This window comes from Grampus griseus (assembly GCF_964374135.1).
Source record: "Grampus griseus genome assembly, chromosome: 1".
Taxonomy (NCBI): domain Eukaryota; kingdom Metazoa; phylum Chordata; class Mammalia; order Artiodactyla; family Delphinidae; genus Grampus; species Grampus griseus.
In genome coordinates, this window is record NC_139017.1 from 28,047,795 (window position 1) to 28,074,025 (window position 26,231).

The 26,231-nt window shown below is 35.1% G+C and overlaps 1 protein-coding gene across 9 annotated transcripts in view; it reads left to right on the plus strand.

Annotated features, from left to right (window-relative positions):
• CEP170 (centrosomal protein 170) overlaps positions 1-26,231 on the plus strand; it is a 146,531-nt gene that overhangs the window by 62,026 nt on the left and 58,274 nt on the right. For 8 of the 9 annotated variants that reach the window (XM_082650294.1, XM_082650298.1, XM_082650295.1 and 5 more), the window contains 4 exons: positions 2,595-2,673; positions 13,706-13,764; positions 13,861-14,023; positions 15,129-15,263. In XM_082650294.1, the coding sequence (XP_082506420.1) occupies positions 2,595-2,673; positions 13,706-13,764; positions 13,861-14,023; positions 15,129-15,263 (436 nt within the window). Of the gene's footprint in view, positions 1-2,594; positions 2,674-8,118; positions 8,253-13,705; positions 13,765-13,860; positions 14,024-15,128; positions 15,264-26,231 lie in introns of those variants that run through there. The other variant, XM_082650301.1, reaches the window with a different exon arrangement.

Sequence of the window (26,231 nt, forward strand, 5' to 3'; positions counted from 1 at the left end):
CAGTCTTTCTGTGAAGCATGTGAGAAACTTATTTAGGATTACTCATAAATCATACTAATGTGTGATCTTGAGTTTTAGCAGCATTCTGCTGTCTCCTTATATCTGGAATAAGATTGCAACTTCTAATTTTTTTGTTTGTTTTTGATAGATTTAGAAACTGGTATTCTATGACATATTACAGAGTGCTAGCTGTGCAAAGGAATTTGAGAATCCCCTTATATATTTTACTGTATAACATTCAGGACCCTTCTAAATTTCCTCATTATGGAGGGAACCTTCCCAAGTAAGGTATCGTGGCCATCTCAAATCCAATAACATAAAAGATGGGAAAAAATGAAATTTAAAAGGGAAGAGTAAAGTAATTTTTAAAGTTTCAACTTATCAAAGAAAAACATATTGGGTATTTATATGATGTTCGCATTCCAGGCAATTAAGTATAACATTTTTCTATGTTTTATAAATCTAGAGTATTCTAGGTCTTTTAACTTCTAGTATGCCAGGAAAAATAGTCATCACCATTAACCATCTGTGTCCAATGGACCTCTTAAGTCTTTTTACAAATAGTTTACACAAGTAAGAATTAAAAGATGAGAGAACAACTTGAAATTTTGATAAAAATGAGGCATGACAGACTCAAATTTTTATTCCATGTTTTCCTGGTTTTGAAAGGTACATAACATGCAAAATGGGTATTGTTCTTTGAATGCCACTAACTGTTCATTAGCTATCATGCCTTCTCTGGGATATATATCTATTTTATAAATGTTGATTTCAGATTTCAAGGACATATCTAGCTAGTTCTAGCTTACCATTATTTCTAGTTTTTCTTGCTCTTGCATTATCAAAATGCATTATTTTTAAGACTTTGACATTTTAAAATTTTAAGAGGAAAGTCATTTTCTTTTTCTTCCATAGTTGTAAAATAGTACAACAGTTACAAGATCAATTCAATAATTTTATTTCTACGTCGTCTCTTTCCTTCTAGTTACCTTTGTATAGATACCCGCCTTGATCATTTGTCCACTTACATACTAAATCAAATGAGTATTGAAACACAAACACTAAAAATGAGAGAAAACTGTCAAAATTTCTTTTAAAATACAGAATCATCAGTTTTGTGTTAAAAAATATTGCATGATTCTTCTTATTGATTTAGGCTAACTGGATGAAAAATATCTTAGTTTCTTTTTGACTTTGGAAACATTCTTCTCATCAATTCTTGTGTTAGGGAAAATTCATCTAGGGTTATCTTCACCTGAAGACTCCTGGTCTGATATTTTGCTTACGTTATTATCATTTTATCATTGTTACTATAGTCTAGAGTGCTGCTGCTCTACTTTTTGTATTTACCTTATAATTGTGAAATATCTTCCTGTATTTTTTTTTTTTTTTGCCTTTATGGATGTTAAATAAAAAATTCTGAATTCTCAATTGTGCTCTTTGATAGCTTAAAAAAAAAAAGACACAGATGGTGTCTCCAGATGTCTTTTATATCTTCTTGGGAAGATGGTGCAATATTTTGGGCCATGCAGTAAGAAACCTAAAGGTTGATGCAATAATAATGATTTATTTCACAATTGCATCATCCATCTAGCTCTGTGCTATTCGCTGCAGTAGCCACTAGCCATGTGTGTCTGTTGAGCACTTGAAATGTGACTAGTCTAAAAATAAGGTAAAAAAAAAAAGAATGTAAAATGTCTTCTTAATTTTCATATTCATTATTTGTTAAAATAGTACTATTTGGGATGTGTGGGTTAAATTAAAAGTATATTATCAAAATTAATTTCACCTCTTTCATTTTGCCTTTTTAATGTGCCTACTAGAAAATATAGTAGGATATGTGTAGCGTCCATTCGTGGCTTGCATTGTTTCTGTTGAATAGTGATGTTCTAGGTAATTCCATTCTTCTGTTATTATTTTGGTCATTTTCAACAAAGTTAGAAGTAATTGATAAGTTTAAATACTTACGGGATGATGATGAAACAATGTTTCAACATACAGAAAAAATAATGTATCTATAACGTATCTTAGATTCATGTAAGGGTCCTATAAAGTATCTTAAATTCATAAAAGGGTCCAAAGGACTCGTTGGCAATTGTAAAATAGAATGAGTTTTATTCAATTTTTTTAAGTAAATTTTCTTTTTGTTCTTTGGAAGACTTCTAGGAATAAAAATAATGAAACCTCAATCCTCACAGATAATTACAGTTGTCCAGAAAAGTTAAAATTGAGTCCAGTGGGCCCTGATGGTATATCGAGAGCTATATTATATTTTACCCTTTACAGTTTCTAGCTTCGGGTCAGAGCTTTTCTTGACGTCGTTTTTAGGTGCCTAAATTTGTCATGGCAGCATAGTAGACTCAGAGGAACCGCACCCTGGTTCTTTGTGTGTTACTTGTAATAGTAATAAAGGGCTTAGTATGAAATCATTTATTAGCCTATAAGATGCATAGCACATTTTATGGTGATACACAAGCTGTATTAGCCACCATTTGATATACACTGTAAAGCATAAGGTTTGAGTATTTGCTTGTCTAAATTTTAATAATTAATACTTCATATATTAAATTAACATCTTTTTTTTTCTCTTGTAGACGTTTGTGAATGATGTAAGAATTCCAGAACAAACTTATATCACCTTGAAACTTGAAGATAAGTTGAGATTTGGTTATGATATCCTTATTGATTTTGTGCATTTATTAAATTTATTCAAAAATCTTTACTCCGGTATAAATTAACATTTCTTGAGACAGAAGAATTCATAATATAGGCATGCTGGAAGTCTCTGTGCCCTTCCAAACTAAAATACATGTTTAAAAATAATACTTTTTTTTTTTGTTATAATGCCTGTTCCTAAAAATAATCCTGGAAAAGTTAATGGACTCTTTTTTTTTTTCCCTCACTCTGTATTATAGTTTCAGCAGAAGTATCCCTGCAGTGCTATTATATATGTAGTTTGGGTATCAAAGAATGTAACTGGGGAGAGGACAGAGAGTGTGTAATAGTAGCCCAGCCCAGGGATTTTTTTTTTTCCTGGTTAAATGATAATGACACAGGTCAGCCTCCAGGAGGAATGTAAAGAATTTAACCCTATCTTTCCTTCTGTCCCCATTTTTACTCCATTATATGCATTCCATCTCTGTTGCCTTCAATTCAAATTTTTCCATATCCTGTGTCTTCTGAGACCCACACTCTCTGATTAAGTACATTATGCATTTAGCATGTATTTAAAATTCTTTTGTTTGAAAATAGGATGCTAAGAACTGAATAAGGATATGATGGTATTCTCCTAGTAAAGAATCACTAGTGAAGAGAAGGGACATGATTGGATGAAGAAGAATAAAAGCATTTCTATTCATACAAGGCAAAAAGCTTTGTAAAAAGAACTTGTTTATATTTAATTAAAATACAGATATTACACATGCTGAATGTTTTTTTTTTCACTTTTAATCTTTTCATTTATGGCATTTATCTGGACTTTGATATTAAGGAATGTATCAAATGTACTGGCAACTTGGATGTACTTTTATCACTGTAGTAGAGAAAATGTCTCAGCTAAGTAGAGCTGATACTTAGGTAAAGTAAATGTGCTGATACTTTAAAATTGTTCCTAGAGCATAACTAGTTTTTATTTTAGATTTAACTTAAAATTTATGAAAAAAATAGTTTTGTAGCACATGATATAACCTTTATACTTGTAGAGCCAAAGCAGCATGTGAAAAGTGAAACCACTAAACATTAATACCTTTGATTTGTATATTTTAAATCCTTTAAAAAATATGTATCACGTAAAATGATTAGGAATTAGCATTAAAGCCTTTTATTCATGGGTTATTTCTACCAACATAAGTTTCATCAAAAAGTAAATACAGGTATATTTTAAATTTAAGTAACTCAATTCATTTGACATCAGCTGTTTCAAAACATGAGAAAATAGTAGGAAATTTGGGTTTCAGTAAAACTCTATAAAGTTTACTTTGAATTTTAAATCAAGAAGAAGCTATTGAGAAGCAACTCATCTTTTATAGATTGTATAATGATTTCTTAATAGAGAACTAATATTTTCTTATATACTTGCTCACAATATTTCTGTCGAAAATTCCTGGGACAAATGTTTTGTTCCCAAGGACTTTTTCAGGGCTGTAAATCAGTGTTGAGCCAGAACGACTACCCGGATCCTCAGGTTAGGCTCAGTTGATTTCATTATTTAAAAATAGCATCTCATATTGCTTTTGATTTTTGAAGATTGTGTATAAATGAACATTGGGCTGTTTCAGTGGCAGAAATTTTATTAGATAGGATGAAATTTTAAAAACAAATTTATTCTGATACCAGACTGAAGTCACTATCATGCATTATTCATAATTAAAATTAAGTTTAATAGTTAGCTAGTCTACAAACTGTTATACCTTGTAATTGAAAACTGTTTAATTAAAATGCCACAGCAATAGAAAGAACATTTTACCATGAATTGAGACTGGAACTAAGAAACAGAATTTATCTGCCCAAAGTTCTTTGTTCTAACCAGAGAAATTGATTTGGAAAAGCAAATAGTGAAATATCCAAGTTTAAGAAATGACTATAAACTCAGGAGGTATAGTAAAATGCTGCAGTAATCAAGATAAACTTTAGAAGGAGGTAATTATCTCCAGATAGCCAGAAATGTAAAAGGTAAGGAAGCCTAAGTTCATTTATTTTACAATTATTTATTAAATGTCTCCCACGTGCCAGGCACAGTCCCTGCAGTCTGGGGTACAGTACTAAATAAAACAGACCACAGTCTCTGTCCTCCTGGAGCTTATACTTTAATGGGGTTGGAGGGAACTGACAGCACGCACAAAAAGGATAATAGAGGGCGATAAATTCTGTGGAGAAAAAGTGTGAATGGGAGACAGAGAGCTACTGCTGGTGAGTGAGAAGTTATAATTTTAAAATGGCTGGGCTTCCCTGGTGGCGCAGTGGTTGAGTCCGCCTGCCGATGCAGGGGACACGAGTTCGTGCCCCGGTCCGGGAAGATCCCACATGCCGCGGAGCGGCTAGGCCCGTGAGCCATGGCCGCTGGGCCTGCGCGTCCAGAGCCTGTGTTCCGCAACGGGAGAGGCCACAACAGTGAGAGGCCTGCGTACCGCAAAAAAATAAATAAATAAAAATAAAAAGGCTATTCATTAAGACTTCACTAAGAAGCCAGCAATGGAGCAGGTAATGACACTGGCCTTATGGATCTATCTGGGGAAACTTCTCTTCAAGCAGATAGAAGAGTTAAGTGCAAGACTTAAACCAGGAGCATGTTTGCCATATTTGAGGAACAGCCTTAGAAGTCAGTGTGACTGGAGCCAGTGAAGAGTAGGAGAATATGGGGAGCCAGAGTGTATCACCCTAAATAGGCCACTATAAGAATTTTGGCTTTTACTTTAAGTGAAATGGGGAGCCATTAGAGGGTTTGATCAGAGGAGTGATGTGATAATGACTTAAATGTTTAAAAGAATCCTCTGGTTACTCTTTTTCAAAGACTAAGGGGTTAAGTGGGCAGCGGTGAAAAGAGGGAGACCAGTTAGGAGGCTGTTACAGTAGTTGGCAGTAGTTCCAAGTGAGCAATAATGGAGATTTGGACCAGGGTGACAGAAGCAGAGGTAGTGAGAAATGATAGAATTCTGTGCATATGTTGAAGATGGAGCCAGTAATATTCTTGATTAGATTGGATGTAGACTAAGAGAAAAGAGTCAAGGATGAACCCAAGACTGTACAGTTGATTTAAACAATTAGAAAAGTGGAGTCACCATTAACTGACAGCATATCCTGTGGGTAGAGCAGATATTGTGGAGAAAATGGGAAGAATATTCCCCCAAATCCATTTAAATTTGGTTTAATTGAATTCGGTTTAATCGAATTTTGCTGTTACTGTTTTCTTTTTGATTTCTGTCTTTATTAATTTCTTCTAGGTGAAAGCTGAGATAATTCAAGATCTTTCTTTTCTAATATAGGCATTTAGTGCTATAAAATTTCCCCTAAGTACAGGCATACCTTGGAGATATTATGGTTTCAGTTGCAGAGCCCTGCAATATTGCAAAAAGCCAGCCACACAAATTTTTTGGTTTCCCGATGAGTATGAAAGTTATGTTTATGAACAACATTGGAGTCTATTAAGTGTGCAATAGCATTATGTCTAAAAAATTTGTATATACCTTAATTTAAAAATACTTTATTGCTAAAAAATGTTAACTATCATCTGAGCCTTCAGCGAGTCCCGATCTTTTTACTGGTGCAGGGTCTTGTCTCAGTGTTGACGGCTGCTGACTGATCAGGGTGGTGGCGGCTGAAGGTTGGGGTGGCTGTGGCCATTTCTTAGAATAAGACAACAGTGAAGTTTGTCACATCGATTGACTCTTCCCTTCAAGAACAATTTTTCTGTAGTACACAATGCTGTTTCATAGCATTTTCTCCACAGTAGAACTTCTTTCAAAATTGGAGTCAGTCCTCTCAAATCCTGTTGCTGCTTTAATCAACTGAGTTTATGCATTATTCTGAATACTTTGTTGTCATTTCAAAATCTTCACAGCATCTTCATGAGGAGGAGTTTCCATCTCAAGAAACCATTTTCTGGGACTTCACTGGTGGTCCAGTGGTTAAGACTCTGCACTTCCAGTGCAGAGGGCGCAGGTTCGATCCCTGGTCAGGGAAGTTCCGCATGCCGAACGGTGCAGCCAAAAAACAAACAAAAAGAAACCACTTTCTTTGCTCCTTCATAGGAAGCAACTCCTCATGCGTTCAAGTTTTATCATGAGATTGCAGCAATTCACTCACATCTTAAGGCTCCACTTCTAAATTCTAGTTTTCTTGCTGTTTCCACCACATCTGCAGTTACTTGTTGCACTGAAGTCTTGAACCGCTCAAAGTCACCCATGGGGGTTGGGATCAACTTCTTCCAAACTCCTGTTAATGTTGATATTTTAATCTCTTCCCATGAATCATGAATGTTCTTAATGGCATCTGGAATGGTGAGTCTTTTCCAGAAGGTTTTCGATTGACTTTTCCCAGATCCATCAGAGGAATCACTGTATATGGCAGCTTTATGAAATGTATTTATTCAATAATAAGACTTGAAAGTTGAAATAGCTCCTTGATCCATGGGCTGCAGAATGGATGTTGTTGTTAGCAGGCATGAAAACAACGTTAATCTTGTACATCTCCATCAGAGCTCTTGCATGGCCTGGTGCATTGTCATGGAGTAGAAATATTTTGAAAGGAATCTTTTTCTGAGCAGTAGGTCTCAAACAGTAGGCTTAAAATATTCATTAAATCATGTTGTAAACAGATGTGCTGTCATCCAGGCTTTATTGTTACACTGACAGAGCACAGACAGAGTAGATTTAGCATAATTCTTAAGGGCCCTAGGATTTTCAGAATGGTAAGTAAGCATTGGCTTCAACTTAAAGTCACCAGCTGCATTAGCCCCTAACAAGAGAGTCATCTTGCCCTTTTAAGCTTTGAAGCCAAGGCATTGACTTCTTCTCTCTAGCTATGAAAGTCCTAGAGGGCATCTTCTTCCAAAGAAGACTGCTTTGTCTACACTGAAAATCTGTTGTTTATTGTAGTTACCTTCAGTATAATTCTTAGCTAGATCTTCTGGATAACTCATTGTAGCTTCTACATCAGCACTTGCTGCTTCACTTTGCAATTTTATGTTATGGAGACAGCTTCTTTTCCTTAAACCTCATGAACCAACTTCTGCTACCTTCACACTTTTCTTCTGTAGCTTCCTCACCTCTCTCAGCCTTCATTGAAGAGAGTTAGGGCCTTGCTCTGGATTAGACTTTGGCCTAAGAGAATGTTGTGGTCTGATCTTCTTTTCAGACCACTCATACTTACTCCATGTTAGCAATGAGGCTATTTAGCTTTCTTATCATTCATGTGGTCACTAGAGGAGCACTTTTAATTTCCCTCAAGAACTTTCCCTCTGCATTCACAATTTGGCTGACTGGCACAGGAGGCCTAGCTTTGGTTCTGTCTTGGCTTTTGACATGCCTTCCTCACTAAGTTCAGTCACTTCTAGCTTTTAACTTAAAGTGAAAGATGTGTGACTCTTCATTTCACTTGAATATTTAGAGGTTATCATAGGGTTATTAATTGGCCTAATTTCAATGTCATTGTGTCTTAGGGAATAGGGTGGCCTGAGGAGAGGAACGGAATGGCCAGTTGGTAGACCAGTCAGAACTTGCACAACATCTGTCAATCAAGTTCACCATCTTACATGGGTGAGGTTCATGGTGCCCCAAAACAATTACAATAGTAACATCAAAGATCACTGATGACAGATCACCATAATAAATATAAAAATAATGAAAACGTTTGAAATATCGTGAGAATTACCAAAATGTGATACAGAGACACAAAGTGAGCAAATGCTGTTAGAAAAATGCCTCTGATAGACTTGCTGGGTGCAGGGTTGCCACATACCTTCAGTTTGTGAAAAACACAGTATCTGCAAAGCACAATAAACGGAAGTGCAATAAAACAAGGTATGCCTGTACTGCTTTAACATGCAAGATACTTTCTAGTTTCTCTTTTGATCTTTGCATCATTGGGTTATTTAATCTTTGTTACTTAGTTTCTAAATATTTGGAGATTTTTCCCAGAGACTTTGTTATTAATTTCTAATTTAATCCCATAGTGGTCAGGAACATACTATGTATATCTCAAATCCTGTCCTGTCACCCAGAATGTATCTAGTCTATCTGGGTAAATATTCTCTATGTACTTGAAAAGAATGTGTATTCTACTGTTTTTGGTTGGAGTATTCTATTAATGTCAGGCCAGGTTAGTTGGTAGTGTTGTTCGCATCTTCTGTATTTTACTGATTTGTTGTCTACTTGTTCTATCAGTTTTTGAGAAAGAGATATTGAAATCTTGGGCTATAATTGGGTTTGTTTCTCCTTGCAGAAGTTTTTGCTTCATGTAATTTGAAACTCTGTTATTAGTTATGTAAACATTTAGAATTATTGTGTCCTCTTGATGAGTTGATCCCCTTTATAAAATGACCTGCTTTGTCTGTGATAATATTATTTTTTGCTCTGAAATCTGGTTTGTCTAGACATTCGTTTTGGATTGGTGTTAGTCTGGAATATCTTTTGCATTCTTTTACTTTTAACCTATTGTCTCTACATTTGAATTAGGCAGCATACAGTTGGTCTTACTATTTCATTCAATCTGATCATTTCTGCCTTCATTTGGGGATTTAGAGCATTCACATTTAATGATGTGGTTAGACTTAAATCTATCATCTAGACATTTGTGCTCGATTTGCCCCATTTTTTTTCTTTTTCTCTTAATTAATTTTGGATTATTTGAACCTTTTTTAGGATTTCATTCTGTCTCTTTTGTTAGCTTATTACTGTAGCACTTTTTAAATATTTTAGTGGTTGTTTTAAGATTTATAATTTTATCCTTAATTTTAAGCTGTATCTTCAAGTGACATTATACCACTTCACGTATAGTGTAAGAGCATTACAGTAGTACACTTTCATTTCTTCTGTCCTGACCTTTGTGCTATGGTTGTCATACATTTCATTTTTATATATGTTACAAATCCCATTCTACACTGTTATCAGTAAAACATCAGTTATCTTTTAAAGAGATTTAAATCGTAAGAAAAATATCTTAAGATTTTTATGGCCATTGTACTCTTATATCTTAAACCAATGTAGCTACCATTTCTTGTGTTCTTCATCCTTTTTTATAGATCCATGTTTTCATCTAGTATCATTTTCTTTCTATGTAAAGAACTTCCTATAATATTTCTTATAGTATGGCTCTGCTGGTGATGAATTCTTTCATCTTTTTTATGTCTGGAAAAGCTTCACTTTAGTTATTGAAAGTTATTATTATTATTTTTTTTTGCGGTACACGGGCCTCTCACTGTTGTGGCCTCTCCCATTGCAGAGCACAGGCTCCGGATGCGCAGGCTCAGCGGCCATGGCTCACGGGCCCAGCCGCTCCGTGGCATGTGGAATCTTCCCGGACCAGGGCACGATCCCGGTGTCCCCTGCATCGGCAGGCAGACTGTCAACCACTGTGCCACCAGGGAAGCCAACTGGAAGTTATTTTTGCTGGGCATAGAATTCTAAATGACATTTCTTTTCTTTCAGTTACTTTAAAGTTGTTGCTCCACTCACTGAATTCTCACTTGCATTGGTTCCCTTTTCCCCTGGTTTTGAGCAGTTTGATTATAATGTGCCTTTGTGTAGTTTTCTTCATGTTTCTTGTGCTTGAGGATTTTTGAGCTTCTTGGATATGTGGGTTAATACTTTAATCAAATTTAGAAAAAATTTCAGCCATTATTTCTTCAGATCTTTTTTTTCTGTCCTCCCTATTTTTTTTCCGAAGACTTCAAGTAAATGTGTATTAGGCTACTTGAAGTTGTCTCCTAGCTTACTGAGGCTCTATTTATTATTTTTTAATAATTATCTGTTCTCTCTGCATTTCAATTTGGGTTGTTATTATTGTTTACTAAACTTTTCTTTGGCTGTGTCTAATCTGCAATTAACCCATCCAGTATAGTTTTCAGCTCTAGAAGTTCAATTTGGATTTTGTTTTTGGTATCTTTCAAGTCTCTACTTATTTTTTTTAAACAATATAATAACTGTGTTAATATGTTTGTTGACATCTGTGTCAGTTCTGGGTCAGTTTGGTTTCTTTTTTGTTTTTTTTTTTGCGGTATACGGGCCTCTCACTGTTGTGGCCTCTCCCGTTGTGGAGCACAGGCTCCAGACGCGCAGGCTCAGCGGCCGTGGCTCACGGGCCTAGCCGCTCTGCAGCATGTGGGATCTTCCCGGACTGGGGCACGAACCTGTGTTCCCTGCATCGGCAGGCGGACTCTCAACCACTGCGCCACCAGAGAATCCCCTGGGTCAGTTTTGATTGATTTTTGCATTCACTCTAAGTTTTGACTGAATGGCAGACATTGTGAATTTTTACCTTGTTGAGTATTATATGTATTTTTGGATTCCTATAAATATTTTTGAGCTTTGTTCTGGGAAACAGGTTACTTGGAAACAAATTCATTATGTTGAGTCTTGCTTTTAAGATTTGTTAGGCTTCTAAGATTAGTCTGTGGTTAATTAATTCCCCACTACAGAGGCAAGGTCTTCCTGTGTACTCTGCTGTAGGGGTCAGCAAAACTATTGGTAAATCTGACTCTCAGGCTGTATTTGTAAATAAAGTTTTATTGGCACACAGCGATATACACTCACATATTTCTATGGCCGCTTTTATACTACCACAGCAGAGTTGAGTAGTTGCAACAGAGATCATATGGGTCTCAAAACCTAAAATGTTTACTGTCTGCCCCTTTTTAGAAACAATTTGCCAATCCCTGCTTTATCCAGTGGCTCATGATACGTGAGGTTTTCCAGCCTGGCTGTTGTAATTAGACACTATTTCTGGCCCTGCTTGAGCACTGGGCACTCTAATACTTTCAAGTGGTTCTTGTCCCAGTCGTTTCTCAAATGAATGTGCTGATCAGTATTCAGCTGAATACTTGAGCAAGTCCCTGTAACAGTCTCTGGAATTCTATCTCTGTGAAGCTCTCTTCTCTTCAGTAGTCAGTCCCATGAACCTTGGTCTCCCTAGACTCTCAACCCTCTGTCTTCCACAGCTCAGAGAGTGCCAGGTTCTGCCTGGATTACTCATTCCTGCAGTGTGACTTGGAAGCTCTCTTAAGGTAGTGAGTTGGGGCAGTGATTGCGCTCACTTTGCTTTGTTCCTCTTCACTCAAGACATTGGTCTTTTGTTACCTGGTGTTGATTGTCTTGCAGACCATTGTTCTATGTATTTTGTCTGGTTTTCAGTTGTTTCTTATTTAAAGAAATGTGGAAATAATCTATAAAGATTAATGATTTTTAGTAAGGAAGATTTAAGTAAGCATGTAACTTTTTTCTGTAATTTTTTGAGATATAATTGACATACAACTATAGTTAATATTACTGTATTGTATATTTTGTAACTTATTGACATCATAAGTAATTGTACCTTAGATTGTCATTTTTCTGAATTAACCAAGTTAGAAACAGTTACCTGGGTCCGTACCACTAGGAAGATAGTAGCTTTGGAGGGAAAAGCTGAGGTTAGGGCAGTCTCAAAATCTCGTAGTCGTACCAGAGTTCTCAAGTAAATTCATGACCTAAACAGAAGGATTTTTGAGGGCTTTGGTGCCCCACACAGGAATTTTTTTGTAAGGTAAAGTGTGTGAACCTATGAGTTACACCGTCTTTTAAGTTTTCCTTGATCTTAAAAAAGTCTAAATCTAAAGAGAATACCCCAGACTAGCCTTGAGGAGTAGCCTTAAAAGCTCTCCCAGGAGAATCTAGAAGCATCAGAAAACACAACAGGCTAAAATCATTTGTTTCCCATTGAAAGAAATAGAAATGGCTTTCAATATTTTTAAGATGCTGTGTTTAACATTGAAAATGTAAGAATGCTATGAATCTTCTCCAGCTGTTAATAAGTTTCTTGGGGGTAAAACAAAGTTACTAGATTTTTACTTTTTATTAGCTATACTTAGTTATGAACTGTATATTGTCATATATACCAACAAATGTGTATCAGCATATGTACATAACAAAAAAGGAAAATTTTATTACTTCACAGTTATAGGAAGCAGTGTAAACTGATAGGAAACCCCTGGACCTGGTATTCATTTGACGAGATTGTTATCTTGGGTTCTGCCCCGTTAGTCCTCAAGTTCCTCTTCTATAGAATGGGAAGGTGGGTTAATGGAATTGAACAGGATTCCCAAAGCGCTTTACAATTCTAAAAAATTCTGAGTTTTTATTATTTTAATGAGTAGAACTATGGGTCAAATACTCGTTAACAAGTTTACTGCTTGTTATGCATGGAAAGTCTGTTTTTCTCCCACGTGGTAATTAAAGCTTTCTACCCTTGAAGTCATGGGTGCTCTGAATTGGTAAAGAAGACTAGAATTTACTATGTGGTTATAAAAGTCCTTTCATTACGGGGTTAAGTAATGGTGAGAAATGTGACCTCTACTGTTTAGTGAAAGATCTTTTTAATATACAGAGGCATTGTTCTTTTTGGTATAATAATGAAAGCATTCATTATATCTAGCTTTTGGTTCTAATCTGTATAGAATCAGTTGTTTGATAATGTAGTATGACCCTGATTGCAATTCATGGGGGGAAGGAGTGGTTGTAGTTGCTGTTAAGATCCTAATTATAGCATTTCTTTTGCACTTTCAAGATGAACTTCATTTTATCAATGCTTGTGAAGAAGGAGTAATTGAATTCCTTCAGGATTTACTGTTGGGTAATCACTGATGACGTACTTCTTTTTAGATTTTTGTGATTAGCTATCAATATAATTTGATCCAGCTGCTTTCTCTTTGTGGTCATATTATTGTTAGTGAGAACTGAAAATGTCTTTTGTGCTTCAGTTAATCATCCAGTTATTTGCTTCTTGAAGGCCATGATTACCTAAGTTTAGAATTACTTGCTAGATTTTAAGATTTTATTTAGTCTTTAAAAATGAAAAGTTTTATATTTGTGAGCATATTTTAACATTTAATTCTTAAAGGGAATATAGTCATTCTACTGTAACTACCTGTAGAAAATAGGACAATTTCTATATTATCTTTGATCATTTTAAGCTTGATTATCAGAATTTTGAAATTATATTCTTCCTTAGCCCTGTTTACATACAAATCTTTTCACTGTAGTACGAGGAGAAATGAGGGTCCCTGAAGAAGCTCTAAAGGTAAAAAGTTTTTACTTATTTCTTTTGTAAATCTACCATTTACTAGGGTTGATTTCACTCATGTATATTTCACTTCCATTTTAAAATGTTTTATAGCACGAGAAGTTTACCATTCAGCTTCAATTGTCCCAAAAATCTTCAGAATCAGAATTATTGAAATCTGCATGTGCCAAAAGCATAGATTCAAAGGTAGCAGATACTGCGGCAGAAGTGCCGCACAAAGCTACAGAAGCACTAAAATCTGAGGAAAAAGCCATCGGTAAGTTAACCTCTTTCAAAATATCATATATATACTCAGTTATGAAGAAATTGCATGCTTTGTTCTCAAAAGCTTGGCTATATCCTTATAAAAATAATTAATGATAATAATGACAATTTCAGAGTGGGTTTTAATACAGCCAGTGCTTCATTAGAAAGCATTATAAAACATATAATTATGTGGCAGTTGTATGTAGGTGCGTTTAATATGTTTAAATATTTGAAGAAAATACATATATTTTGCCCTATAGTATTTTTATTATTTCATGTTTGCTACATTTTTTTCTGGATTGTAACTGAAATGAATGAAAAGGAAATGTCCACTAATGCCTACATCATCATAATTATCGTATTTATAGTATTCCAGGAACTGTAAAAAATATTTTATATAGATAATCCCATTCATACAAAAGCAATTTTTAAAACTGCTAGACATTACCAGATTGCTCAAACATAAATCTGTTAGTCCAGTTAACAACTAGTTTAAATTTAATTACTGTGCAATGCCCTTAGGTTTTAAAAAAAAGTAAAAAACGGTCATTTATACCAAAATTTAGTTTTATCCTTCATATTTAGATTTATGAGCCATTTCTATATACCAAAGAACTAATTACACTTTGACAAAAAGCTATTGGGCTATAGCAGTTTACATTACTTAGATAATAGCCAGTGCAGAATTTCATTTATTTCATCATGTTCAATATTGAATGAGATTCACAAATACTAAGTTATTCAACTTAGAGTACTTTTCACCTATCTAGACTATACAGTTGACCCTTGAACAACACTGCTTTGAACTATGCAGGTCCACTTATATGCAGATTTTTTTTCAGTAGTAAACACTACAATACTACAGGATCCACCTTAGTTGAATCTACGAATGTGGAACTGCATATATGGGGGGACTGTGGATTTGGGAGGCTGACTATAAGTTATACTCGATTTTTCAACTGCAGGGAGGGTTGAGGCTCCTAACCCCGTGTTGTTCAGGGGTCACCTGTACTTTTTCATTTAATAAATCAACTGGGCAATTCTAGCATTCTGCAAAAGCATTTTTTTTTTTCTGTTTCATATGCTTTAGACAGATTTTTCCCACCTCTTTCCAGATACTTCTGCTATGCCCCGTGGTACTCCATTATATGGGCAGCCATCATGGTGGGGGGATGATGAGGTGGATGAACAAAGAGCTTTCAAGTCAAATGGCAAGCCTGAAGAGAAAAATCATGAAACTGGAACATCAGGTAAAAAAATCTCAGACTGTGACATTAAATAGGTATTTTAGGAAGAACTTATCATCGAAGCAAAAATCTGTCTACCCTTAAAAGAGATGTCTCCTATTCTTTAATATGTTAGAAATAGTTGATGAATGTTTTAATGACATTGTCATTTTAAATTAAATTTATTTATTATGAATGATTCTCTCAAAGTATTAATTCTAATATCTTTGTAAATCACTTTTATTTAAAATATTTTTCCTTATTTAACTTATTTATGAGGGTGTTAAAACTTGATATATAGTTAAGTAATATAATTGGGCATTTTAAGTATTTTAAAATAATTTTTTAAATGTTTTAATTAGACCAAAATAGTAAATACAAACTAGTTTTGTGTGTTTTCATTAGATTCACAAACATATAATCATATTTTTAAATGAAAATTTTTTATTATGTTCAAAATGTTGTATGAAGTTTAAAACTTCTTTAAAATCTCAGCGTGCCCAATTTGTTGGGGTATGGTAGCAACAAGATTAGCTGTTCGGCAGCCAGAATGAAGAAATAATTCTGGATCACATTCTCAGATTAATAGTCAAGGAACATAATCTTTTGTTGCTGGAGAAGTTTAGTAATGAACTAAGTGAAAAGCCAGAAAATCAAGATTTCCAGGAAATAAATGGAGCTATCAGTTGTGTGTCACATAAGGACTTGACGAGGACATCAACACTGAAGGATGAACAGCCAGTTTCCGTGATAATAGCAGATAAGGATTAGAACTGGAGGAATTAAATACATGCACCAGGGAGCAGTATGGAAAGCCAACTTTGACTCTGAGTCAAGGATAGATTCCATCAGAAGTTCTGTCAACTTTCTACCTTTGACCATAATTCTGCAAGGTAAATAAGAGATTTTTCTTAGCTGGAGAATAAGAGCACTGGTTCTTAAATATGCTCTAATTTTACCAGGGTACAAGTCTTAGAAAGCTGGCCTTATCAACTTGATCTTAAAGTGTCCAAAACTGAAAGTTGTGAACTTTGCAAATAAATTCCCATCTCAGTTTCCTTGTTTCTGTGGCCAACACGTTTTTTTCTTCATGTTCAAGCTCAGAAGCTTAGTATTAATTAGCATACCCTCAAATGCAAATAATAGAAATGCCACCTGAGACTAAACAGGAAGGAAATCTACTGGCTTAAATAAATAACTGAACCTCTTCAGGATTGGTTAATGCAGCATCTCAATGGTGTCATCAGCTAGCTATTTTCTCTCAGACTCTCTGCCCTTCTATTCACAGTGGCTGCATACTGAGGGAGTTTCCCCTCGTACTCATATGCTGCTTGCCAGTAGCAGTTGGAGTGCATGCTACTTTGATCACATCCAGTGGGAAATAGCAAAGATCGCTTCTAGAAGAACCCCTGGAAACCTTCCCCAAAGTTTTCAACACATTTGTCATCTCATTGGCCTCTCGTGGGTTCAGGAGTAGGTCACCTGCTTATTTCTGAACCAATCCCTGGCAAGGGTTATGAGATTATCCTTAAGCCAATCGTACCCATCCTGAAGCTGAATATGGGGTTGGTTTTCCCTTAAGGCACATGAGCTGTATCAGGAAGAGTTAAGAGATACCTGGGAATGTTGGAGTTCTTTTAGGAGGGAGGAAAGGGAAATGGATTTTGGAAGGCAGTCAAGAATGTCTACTTTATATGAAATCTTTGTGTCTTCCCTTCCTTTCACCTCATCTATTATATTGCCTACTTCTGTTGCCCTTTTTTTCCATTGAATCATAATTGAACTATTTCCAGTTTCAACCCTTCTGCAGTTCATTTTGTATAATAAATCTAAGCTGCCATTTTTTTCCTTTCTTTAAGAAACTACAGTAGCTTCCTTTTGCTTGCCAAATAGATATTATGTCAAAGCTCTCTCTAATTTTGTCCCACTTTCTTAGCCTTGTATCCCACTACCAGTTGTTCAGTGCTCTCTCCCAGTGCATTTCCACATAAATTAGACTAATTCTTGTCTGCTCTTCTCCCACAGACATGTATACACATAAATCAGGTAATATAAAATTCTAAAGGGTATGTCTGTTTATATATATTGCTAATATGTAACACTTTCCTTCAGTATTTTGTGTGTATGCCTTCTCATCTAAACTATAAGTTCCTTCAGGGATCACATATTATATTATCATTGTGTACTAGAGCCACCTAGGAGAAAGAGAGAGAGGGAGAGAGAGAAGGGGAGGGGGAGAGAGAGAGGAAGGAAGGGAGAGAAGGGAGAGTGAGAAAAAAAACAATGTACTAATAATTGGTGGTTAACTTAGAAGAAAACACAGCAGAATTTAACTGTTGCCAAATTCTGAAAATAATTGTGATACTGAGTTTATCTAGCCATTAAAGATCCTTCCACCCTCACACACAAAACAACTTTTGAAATCTGAAATACATATCTTCTAGGATACAATCAATGTAATTACAATAAATGTAAATACAGTAAATGTAAATTTTGTCCTGGAGACAGAACCATGACTTATTAACAACAGCTAACACTTCAGTGGTGCTTCCTTTATCAAGACACTCTTCTTAGCGCCCTGCATATGTTTAATCATTTAATTCTCTCACAGCGATACCTAAAAGTAGTTACTGTTATCATCCCCATTTTATAAATAAGGAAACGGCGGCAAGGTGATGTGAATTTATTCACAAGGTCAGCCTGCTAGCAAATAGTGTAGCTGGGATTTGAACCCAGGTACCTGACTCTCGAGTCCATGCTCTTAACCACAGTTAACATTTCAGCAGTCATTACACACACACATACACACACCACACACACACACACACACACACACACACACACACACACACACAGTCACTCCAAAAGAATATACTTCGTAGAGTATAAAGATTAAAACAAGCACTCCAAAAACAAATTGACATAAAAAATTGATCTCTCGTACCTAAGTGTAGTGAAATGAATTTCAAACTGTGAAGCATCCAGTAGTAATTTCATCCATGTGAATGAAACTAAATTCTTAAATGATTACCAGCTTGTGTCGCGTGTCTCATTGAGTATCTTTTCTGCCAGATGACAAAAGCTGTCTCATAATCTTGGGATTATTTTTGAGTTAGAAGGAATTAAGTGATATATGTCTTTTGTTAAGTAGCTTGAAGCACTCTGTCAGATTCAGCTGATTAAAAGCCTTAATGAGAGTCTCATTTGCTTTCTTATATTAGTATGAGGATGTTATTGTTTCAGATTTATCATTTGTAGTTTTTTAAAATACAGGGTGAGAGAAACAGTTTACTAATCTGAAATAATTTATGATGCCAGCAGATATTGTAGAATCAAATTTGAAAATGTATATTGAATGCTATTTCACTTGGTCATTTTGAAATTAAGGTTTTTTTTTAGTGTTTCAGATTATGAAATATAAATGATTAGTTTATTTGTGCTCTAAGCATGCTTTTTTGGTAAAAGCAAAAAGTGATTTGCTTCTTGGTTACCAATTTTTAGAATGTAAAATCTTAGTATTTATTTTGAAAGGTGAACATTCCAAAAATGATAATAGAGAATCTACTACCTAGTAACTTTCTGTGTCCCTTTCTGTGGGTCCATGTGTATCCAGAATCTCCTACCAATTTACCTTAAAGCCCAAAGAACCCTAGAAGCAAATATTAGAGCAATCAAGTTCTCCTGAAATTGTGTGAATATTTGAGTCCTATTAAAGGAGAATTTATCCTCATTTTAGTTCAGGTATGCTCTTCTACCTTCTAACTTGGTTTAAACGGTTTAAACATATTTTCGGTTACAACTAAAGGCCTTTAAGTGTTGCATACAGTTTGAAAAGGTGTGTACAACTGTGAAGAGTAGATTTTTGGCTCTTTTACACTGATTTTTAATCTAATTAAACTAAATTTGAAAACTTTTGAGTTGTAGTTCCTTTTTGGTAAAAGGAGTTTCCCAGTCTTTGTAATTTGAAGTACTTGAATATACTAGGATGGATATCTTAAGCAGAATTTGCCTTCATAATTATAGTCTTTATCATCTTGAAACAGCTTAATATTTCATTTAATTTAGTACAGAAGAATGAAGGGAACATATTTTCTGATATGTATGTTATAAAGTTCCCTGGAAGGTCACACAATCATAAAATACCTTAAGAATTTAAGGATATTGCTCTTCTGATTTAGATAAACATAATTAATTCTAGCATAATCAGGTATTAAATACTTTTAAATATCTAGCAGTTGAGATTAATAATAAACTATTGGTATAAATAAAATATTAGTATTTTAGTATATAATTTAGTTTACTTTAGTATAAACAAAATAGGTTTTGAATAGAAATACATGTTAAATTCATAAATTTCAGAATATGTTTCATCAGTGTACTGAGAAAGGAAAGCTGTTTTATTTTTCTATATTAATTTAGAAGACCCCTAATAATTTTTCTAGTGGGCGTACAATTCCCATACATACTAGGCCCACACTTGATCTGGTTTTATCATCTTCAGAGAAATGAATTCCTCTACATAATGAATTTTCCAGATGACTGAACTTTACTTTTACAACTGAAATTTTTTTTAAGTTTAACCATTTCCTATATTTCTATTAAATGAATTACCCATGTCATTGCCTTCTTAAGCACAGAAGGCTGAATATAATTTAAGTGTTTGCTTTATGACTCAGAAGCATCATTATGAACATCAGTGATTGAACTATGATACATTACAGTGATGCCTTTGGGAGACTTGAAGTATGTAAGACTGTTTGCTCCATATACTGAATGAATGGTTCTGAACTACTGTGTTTTTGAGCCATGTGTCTGCTCTTGATTGTTTTTTGTCTTATCTCGACCACTTGACTCTTCTTAGTGCAATATGTCTGACCTTAATCCTTGCTTTTACATCCCCTCCAGATTTGCCACATATAATCTGAGTAAATAGTCAAAAAAGGTTCTCAATGAAGGACTTTCCTGGTAGTAAAGATCACAAATATGATGATATAGGTGTTGTCATATCTGTCTTGGGTTTTTTATTTTAGAGTTAGATTTTTGGTTTTAGTTTCTTGTTTCCCTAATTAGCTATGTTGAAGAGTTGGGGAAGGAAAAGTAAGAGAAACATTTATTTTTGTGCCAGACTTTTTCTGGATAACTTATCTCACTGAATCTTCACAGCAATCTTATGGGTAGATATTATTTTCTCATTTAACAATGAGGAAAATGAGAATTAAGGACTGACAGAGACAGGACTTACCTGATTTCAAATCTTCTCCCTACCTTCCACTAATCATATCATATATGCTGCCTTACCACTCTGTTGTGCTGCTTGACATTGTTAGATAAGCGATTTCTGGTTAAATTAGGTGTTAACTTGTATAAGTCTCAGGGTTTCTAGTCCTTGGAGTAAAGGCAGTTTTGAAGTAGGACTAACTTAGGATATAATAATCTTAAACATAGTTATGTGCAGTTGTTGATCTCTGCTTTTTTAATGTGTTATAATGTGAAAGCATATTAAAAGCATGTCAGTATTAACTGTGAAGTTTTTTTCACAAGGGAGGAAAATTGGGAACATACTCATTTGAATCGTGAATAACAAGTAAATGATAAATGCTATACCTCTGGGCCAGCTTTTTGTAGTTATTGCTTCATAGTTCAGCTACATCATTTTATTTGGGTATTCAGGAAAGGGTAGTAGGAAACTACTAACCCTTGTCCTCAGGGTTACTCTGTTACCTGTAAGGATGTGGAGAGCAAAATGAATGAATGAATGAATGAATAACGATAGATAGATAGGATAGGTTTGCTTATTTATTTATTTAGCATCTTTATTGGAGTATAATTGCCTTACATTGTGTTAGCTTCTGCTGTATGACGAAGTGAATCAGCTATATGTATACTTATATCCCCATATCCCCTCCCTCTTACGTGTCCCTCCCTCCCCTCTAGGTGGTCACAAAGCACCGAGCTGATCTCCCTGTGCTATGTGGCTGCATCCCACTAGCTGTCTGTTTTACATTTGGTAGTGTATATATGTCCATGCCACTCTCTCACTTCGTCCTAGCTTATCGTTCCTTCTCCCCATGTCCTCAAGTCCATTCTCTATGTCTGCATCTTTATTCCTGTTCTGCCCCTAGGTTCTTCAGAACTTTTTTTTTTTTTTTAGATTCCATATATACATGTTAGCATATGGTATTTGTTTTTCTCTTTCTGACTTACTTCACTCTGTATGACAGATTTCTAGGTCCATCCACCTCACTACAAATAACTCAATTTCGTTTCTTTTTATGGCTGAGTAATATTCCATTCTGTATATGTGCCACATCTTCTTTATCCATTCATCTGTAGATGGACACTTAGGTTGCTCCCATGTCCTGGCTATTGTAAATAGTGCTGTAGTGACCATTGTGGTACATAACTTTTTTTGAATTATGCTTTTCTCACGGTATATGCCCAGTAGTGGGATTGCTGGGACACATGGTACTTCTATTTTTAGTATTTTAAGGAACCTCCATACTGTTCTCCATAGTGGCTGTATCAATTTACATTCCCACCAACAGTGCAAGAGTGTTTCCTTTCCTCCACACCCTTTCCAGCATTTATTGTTTGTAGATTTTTTGAAGATGGCCATTCTGACCAGTGTGAGGTGATACCTCATTGTAGTTTTGATGTGCATTTCTCTAATGATTACTGATGCTGAGCATCCTTTCATGTGTTTGTTGGCAATCTGTATATCTTCTTTGGAGAAATGCCTATTTAGGTCTTCTGCCCTTTTTTGGATTGGGTTCTTTGTTTTTTTGATATTGAGCTGTGTGAGCTGCTTGTATATTTTGGAGATAACGCTTTGTCAGTTGCTTCATTTGCAAATATTTTCTCCCATTCTAAGGGTTGTCTTTACATCTTGTTTACGGTTGCCTTTGCAGTGCAAAAGCTTTTAAGTTTCGTTAGGTCCCATTTGTGTGTTTTTGTTTTTATTTCCATTTCTCTAGGAGGTGGGTCAAAAAGGATCTTGCTGTGATTTATGTCATAGCGTGTTCTGTGTTTTCCTCTAAGAGTTTGATAGTGTCTGGCCTTACATTTAGGCCTTTAATGCGTTTTGAGTTTATTTTTGTGTATGTGTTAGGGAGTGTTCTAATTTCATTCTTTCACATGTAGCTATCTAGTTTTCCCAGCACCACATATTGAAGAGGCTGTCTTTTCTCCATTGTATATTCTTGCCTCCTTTATGAAAGATAAGGTGACCATATGTGCGTGCGTTTATCTCTGGGCTTTCTATCCTGTTCCATTGATCTATATTTCTGTTTTTGTGCCAGTACCATACTGTCTTGATGACTGTAGATTTGTAGTATAGTCTGAATTAAGGGAGCCTGATTCCTCCAGCTCTGTTTTTCTTTCTCAAGATTGCTTTGGCTCTTCGGGGTCTTTTGTGTTTCCACACAAATTGTGAAATTTTTTATTCTAATTCTGTGAAAAATGCCATTGCTAGTTTGATAGGGATGGCATTGAATCTGTAGATTACTTTGGGTAGTAGAGTCATTTTCACAATTTTGACTTCTCCAGTCCAAGAACATGGTATATCTCTCCATCTGTTTGTGTCATCTTTAATTTCTTTTATCAGTGTCTTATAGTTTTCTGCATACAGGTCTTTTGTTTCCTTAGGTAGGTTTATTCCTAGATATTTTATTCTTTTTGTTGCAGTGGTAAATTGGAGTGTTTCATTAATTTCTCTTTCAGATTTTTCATCATTAGTGTATAGGAATGCAAGCGATTTCTGTGCATTAATGTTGTATCCTGCTACTTTACCAAATTCATTGATTAGCTCTAGTAGTTTTCTAGTAGCATCTTTACGATTCTCAGTGTATAGTATCATCTCATCTGCAAACTGACAGTTTTACTTCCTCTTTTCTGATTTGGATTCCTTTTATTTCTTTTTCTTCTCTAATTGCTGTAGCTAAAATTTCCATAACTATGTTGAATAATAGTGGTGAGAGTGAGCAACCTTGTCTTGTTCCTGATCTTAGAGGAAATGGTTTCAGTTTTTCACCACTGAGAACAATGTTGGCTGTGGGTTTGTCATATATGGACTTTATTATGTTGAGGTAAGTTCCCTCTATGCCCACTTTCTTCAGAGTTTTTATCATAAATGTGTGTTTAATTTTGTGGAAAGCTTTTTCCTGCATCTGCTGAGATGATCATATGGTTTTTCTGCTTCAGTTTGTTAATATGTTTTATCACATTGATTGATTTGCATATGTTGAAGAGTCCTTGCATTCTTGGGATAAACCCCACTTGATAATGGTGTATGGTCCTTTTAATGTGCTGTTGGATTCTGTTTGCTAGTATTTTGTTGAGGATTTTTGCATCTATGTTCATCAGTGATATTGGCTTGTCATTTTCTTTTTTTGTGACATCTTTGTCTGGTTTTGGTATCTGGGTGACAGTGCCCTCGTAGAATGAGTTTGGGAGTGTTCCTCCCTCTAGTATATCTTGGAAGAGTTTGAGTAGGACAGGGGTTAGCTCTTCTGTAAATGTTTGATAGAATTCGCCTGTGAAGCCATCTGGTCCTGGGCTTTTGTTTGTTGGATGATTTTTAATCACAGTTTCAATTTCAGTGTTTGTGATTGGTCTGCTTATATTTTCTATTTCTTCCTGGTTCAGTCTCTAAAGGTTGTGCTTTTCTAAGAATTTGTCCATGACTTCCAGGTTGTCCATTTTATTGGCATAGTGTTGCTTGTAGTAATCGCTCGTGATCCTTTGTATTTCTGGAGTGTCAGTTGTTACTTCTCCTTTTTCATTTCTAATTCTGCTGATTTGCGTCTTCTCCCTTTTTTTCTCGATGTGTCTGTCTAATGGTTTATCAATTTTGTTTATCTTCTCAAAGAACCAGCTTTTAGTTTTATTGATCTTTGCTATTGTTTCCTTCATTTCTTTTTCATTTATTTCTGATATGATATTTATGATTTCTTTCCTTCTACTAACTTTGGGGGTTTTTTGTTCTTCTTTCTCTGATTGCTTTAGTTGTAAGTTTAGGTTGTTTATTTGAGATGTTTCTTGTTTCGTGAGGTAGGATTGTATTGCTATAAAATTCCTGCTTAGAACTGCCTTTGCTGCATCCCATAGGTTTTCGATCATCATGTTTTCATTATCATTTGTTTTTAGGTATTTTGTGATTTCCTCTCTGATTTGTTCAGTGATCTCTTGGTTGTTTAATAGCATATTATTTAGCCTCCATGTGTTAGTAGTTTTACAGTTTTTTTCCTGTAATTGATATCTAGTCTCATAGCACTGTGGTCAGAAAAGATACTTGATATTATTTCCATTTTCTTAAAGTTACCAAGGCATGATTTGTGACCCAAGATATGATCTATCATGGAGAATGTTCCATGAGCACTTGAGAAGAAAGTGTATTCTGTTGCTTTTGGATGGAATGTCCTATAAATATCAATTAAATCCATCTTGTTTAATGTATCATTTAAAGCTTGTATTTTCTTATTTATTTTCATTTTGGTTGATCTGTCCATTGGTGAAAGTGGGGTGTCACAGTTCCCTACTATGATTGTGTTACTGTCGATTTCCCCTTTTATGGCTGTTAGCAATTGCCTGTGTATTGAGGTGCTCCTATGTTGGGTGCATAAATATTTAGAATTGTTATATCTTCTTCTTGGATTGATCCCTTGATCATTATGTAGTGTCTTCTTTGTCTCTTGTAATAGTCTTTATTTTAAAGTCTATTTTGTCTGATATGAGAATTGCTACTGCAGCTTTCTTTTGATATCCATTTGCATGGAATATCTTTTTCCATCCCCTCTCTTTCAGTCTGTACGTTTTTTCCTAGGTCTGAAGTGGGTCTCTTTAGACAGCATATATACAGGTCTTGTTTTTGTATCCATTCATCCAGTTTGTGTCTTTTGGTTGGAGCATTTAATCCATTTATATTTAAGGTAATTGTTGATATGTATGTTCCTATTCCCATTTTCTTAATTGTTTTTGCTTTGTTATTGTAGGCCTTTTCCTTCTCTTGTGTTTCCTGCCTAGAGAAATTCCTTTAACATTTGTTGTAAAGCTGGTTTGGTGGTGCTGAATTCTCTTAGCTTTTGCTTGTCTGTAAAGGTTTTAATTTCTCTGTTGAATCTGAATGAAATCCTTGCTAGGTAGAGTAATCTTGGTTGTAGGTTTTTCCTCTTCATCACTTTAAGTATGTCCTGCTTCTCCCTTCTGGCTTGCAGAGTTTCTGCTGAAACATCAGCTGTTAACCTTATGGGGATTCCCTTGTATGTTATTTGTTGTTTTTCCCTTGCTGCTTTCAGTATTTTTTCTATGTATTTAATCTTTGATAATTTGATTAATATGTGTCTTGGCATGTTTCTCCTTGGATTTCTCCCCTATGGGAGTCTCTGTGCTTCCTGGATTTGATTGACTATTTCCATTCCCATATTAGGGAAGTTTCCAACTATAATCTCTTCAATTGTTTTCTCAGTTCCTTTCTTTTTCTCTTCTTCTTCTGGGACCCCTATAATTCGAATGTTGGTGTGTTTAATGTTGTCCCAGAGGTCTCTGAGACTGTCCTCAATTCTTTTCATTCTTTTTTCTTTATTCTGTTCTGCGGTAGTTATATCTACTATTTTATCTTCCAGCTCACTATCTGTTCTTCTGCCTCAGTTTCTGCTATTGATTCCTTATAGAGAATTTTTAATTTCATTTATTGTGTTGTTCATCATTGTGTTTGCTCCTTAGTTCTTCTAGGTCCTTATTAAACGTTTCCTGTATTTGCTCCATTCGATTTCCAAGATTTTGGATCATCTTTACTATCATTACTCTGAATTCTTTTTCAGGTAGACTGCCTATTTCCTCTTCACTTGTTAGGTCTGGTGGGTTTTTACCTTGCTCCTTCATTTGCTGCATATTTCTCTGTCTTCTCATTTTGCTTAACTTACTGTGTTTGGTGTCTCCTTTTCTCAGGCTGCAGGTTCGTAGTTCCCATTGTTTTTGGTGTCTGCCCCCAGTGGG